The 2,547-nt window shown below is 35.7% G+C and overlaps 1 protein-coding gene across 1 annotated transcript; it reads right to left on the reverse strand.

Moving 5' to 3' along the window:
- Window positions 1-935: 935 nt before the first annotated feature.
- Window positions 936-1,883, reverse strand: LOC141489647 (olfactory receptor 52M1-like). Its single transcript, XM_074190172.1, has one exon. It carries the CDS (start codon window positions 1,881-1,883, stop codon window positions 936-938), a length of 948 nt encoding a protein of 315 aa, XP_074046273.1.
- Window positions 1,884-2,547: the final 664 nt, after the last annotated feature.

Below are 2,547 nucleotides of genomic sequence, written 5' to 3' on the forward strand. Positions count from 1 at the left end.
TAATTGACATAAATATTATTATTTCATCATCATCATCTCCAAAACTGACATTATGCGAAGCATCATCATTAACATTATCATTATCATAATCCATTCATCCTTCCTTCATCATTATCAGTATCAGCAAACATTTCTTTAACATATCCAGAATTATTAATCCTGAGAGGAAAAATACATATTTCATATATATATATATATATATATATATATATATATATATATATCTCATTGTGTATTTATACTTTGCACTCAAGAAAACAAACATGCCAACTAAATATGTGGTGTTACTATTCATATATATATATATATTTGTATGCTTGACTCATTCATAAATATATCACAACTTAATATAAAAACCTCATTGTGTATTCTTATGTTTCTTCTTATTAACTTGGCATGAGTCTTGGAAAATATGATCACAGAGGTCAAAGACTATACTTTTTTCTTTATAATAGCAACAGTGTAAAATTAACAAACTGATCTTTTTTATTTCTTTCTGACCACCCAGTATGAGTTCTTCAGCAGCTCATTCTCAGTGAGTAGAATGAGGCAGCACTTTCAACTTCATTTTCTTCTCTCTACTGTTCCCTAATTATTTGATTTATTTTATAAAGGGGGAAAGAGAAAGCTCAAGAAGACAAGGAAATATTTCATTAGGAAAATTAATTTACATTTTCTTTTGTAAAAATTTAAATTTCAGTAGTATAAAAGTAGTGAATATATATATATGTATATATATATATATATATATATATATATATATATATATATATACAGTATAACTCCTTTCTTACATTATACAGTTTGTCATAAAATAGTAGGACTCTCTGGCAAACAAAATTTAACACAAGTGAGAAGAAAATGATTCTTTTCTTTTATCTCAGCTTTAGGTTCAGGTGTCTCTTTTGTTAGCTCTGATGATAAATAAATCATATTCAGACAACCTTTATCCTCAGGGCCCCTAGAACACGATCCCTGATTTTCTTAGTCCTGACCCCATAAACTATGGGATTGAGGAAAGGAGGCACTAACAAGTACATATTAGCAATACAAATGTGGACTTGGGGGGGTATATTGAAGCCAAAGCGATGAGTCAGGAAGGTGAAACCAGCTGTGGAGTAGAAGACAAGGATGACACAAACATGAGAGCCACATGTGCCTAAAGCTTTAAGTCTGGCCTCACGGGATGGAAGATGGAAAACAGCGCGGAGAATGAGGATATAGGAGATGCCAATAAAGGAGGCATCACAGCAGCCAAAGACACCAGCCATGCTGATGCTGTAGCCCTTGGCAGCACTTGCATCTGCACAGGCAAGTTTGACCAAAGCCATGAACTCACAGTAGGTGTGTGCTATTATTCGAGTGTGACAATAAGGCAGCTGCTTAAGCAGGATAGGGTGAGGGGAGAAAAAGACCACACCTCGAAGTACTGTGGCAACACCTATCTTTGCAATGCGGATATGCGTAAGGACAGTTGTATGGTGCAATGGGTTGCAAATGGCCACATAGCGGTCAAAAGCCATGGCTAAGAAGAAGCCAGATTCCATGGCTGTGAAACTATGAATAAAGAACATCTGAGTTAGGCAGGCATCAAAAGCAATTTCATGGGAACCAAACCAGAAAAGACAGAGCATGCGGGGCATGGTGGAGGTTGATAGCACCAGATCAGTGATGGAAAGCATGCACAAGAAGAGAAACATGGGCTCATGTAGACTTTGCTCTGCTCGAACCACAGCCAAGATGGTCACATTTCCAACTACAGCCACTATATACATGGAGCAGAAGGGAATCCCTATCCAAGTGTGCAGGTGCTCCAAGCCAGGGATCCCCATCAGGAAGAATGTAGATGGTGAGAACTGGGAGGAATTGACCAGGGGCATCATGATCCTACTTTCTCTTCTCAGGGAATGACTTTTGTTCTTTCAAGGCTCAAAGGTTCCACCAAGAACTTATCAATCTGAAAATGAAATATATCCAAAACAGATATCAAGGAAAGCATGGCTAAATCCCATTAGAGACAACACCACCACATATACTATTGCTTTTTATTAAATATTCTGTTTAGTTTATTTTATTAATGAACACTTTCTTAAAATGACTAGGTTACAATATTTCATAAAAATGGAAAAAGCATTAAATTCATCTATTTCCATGTCCTATACTCAATATTTATTTCATTGCCTGTAAAACTTTACATTCTTTCTTATTCAGTTCTTAGACTTAACAATTTATCTAGGCTTTTGTAACATGATAAATGTTATCCGATAACTAGATACCTCCACCAAGGTTCATGGAAGACTGTGCTGTATGCCTTGAGGACAGTAAGGTAGATATACCTTTATTGTGTGATGTAACATTGGTAGGTGCCAATGTCCTACTGCTTACTAATGCAGTTGTTTTATTGTCTTCCTCATTTTCTTTCCTATTGCATTTGGAGTGAATTAATTAAATTCATGGGATGTATGAGAAAAAAGATGATAAGGAATGAAGAAAGAAACAAATAAAAAGGAAGGGACAGAGGGAGAAGAAAGAAAAGAAGGACTGGAG

Source organism: Macrotis lagotis, chromosome 1 (genome assembly GCF_037893015.1).
Source record: "Macrotis lagotis isolate mMagLag1 chromosome 1, bilby.v1.9.chrom.fasta, whole genome shotgun sequence".
NCBI classification, from domain to species: domain Eukaryota; kingdom Metazoa; phylum Chordata; class Mammalia; order Peramelemorphia; family Peramelidae; genus Macrotis; species Macrotis lagotis.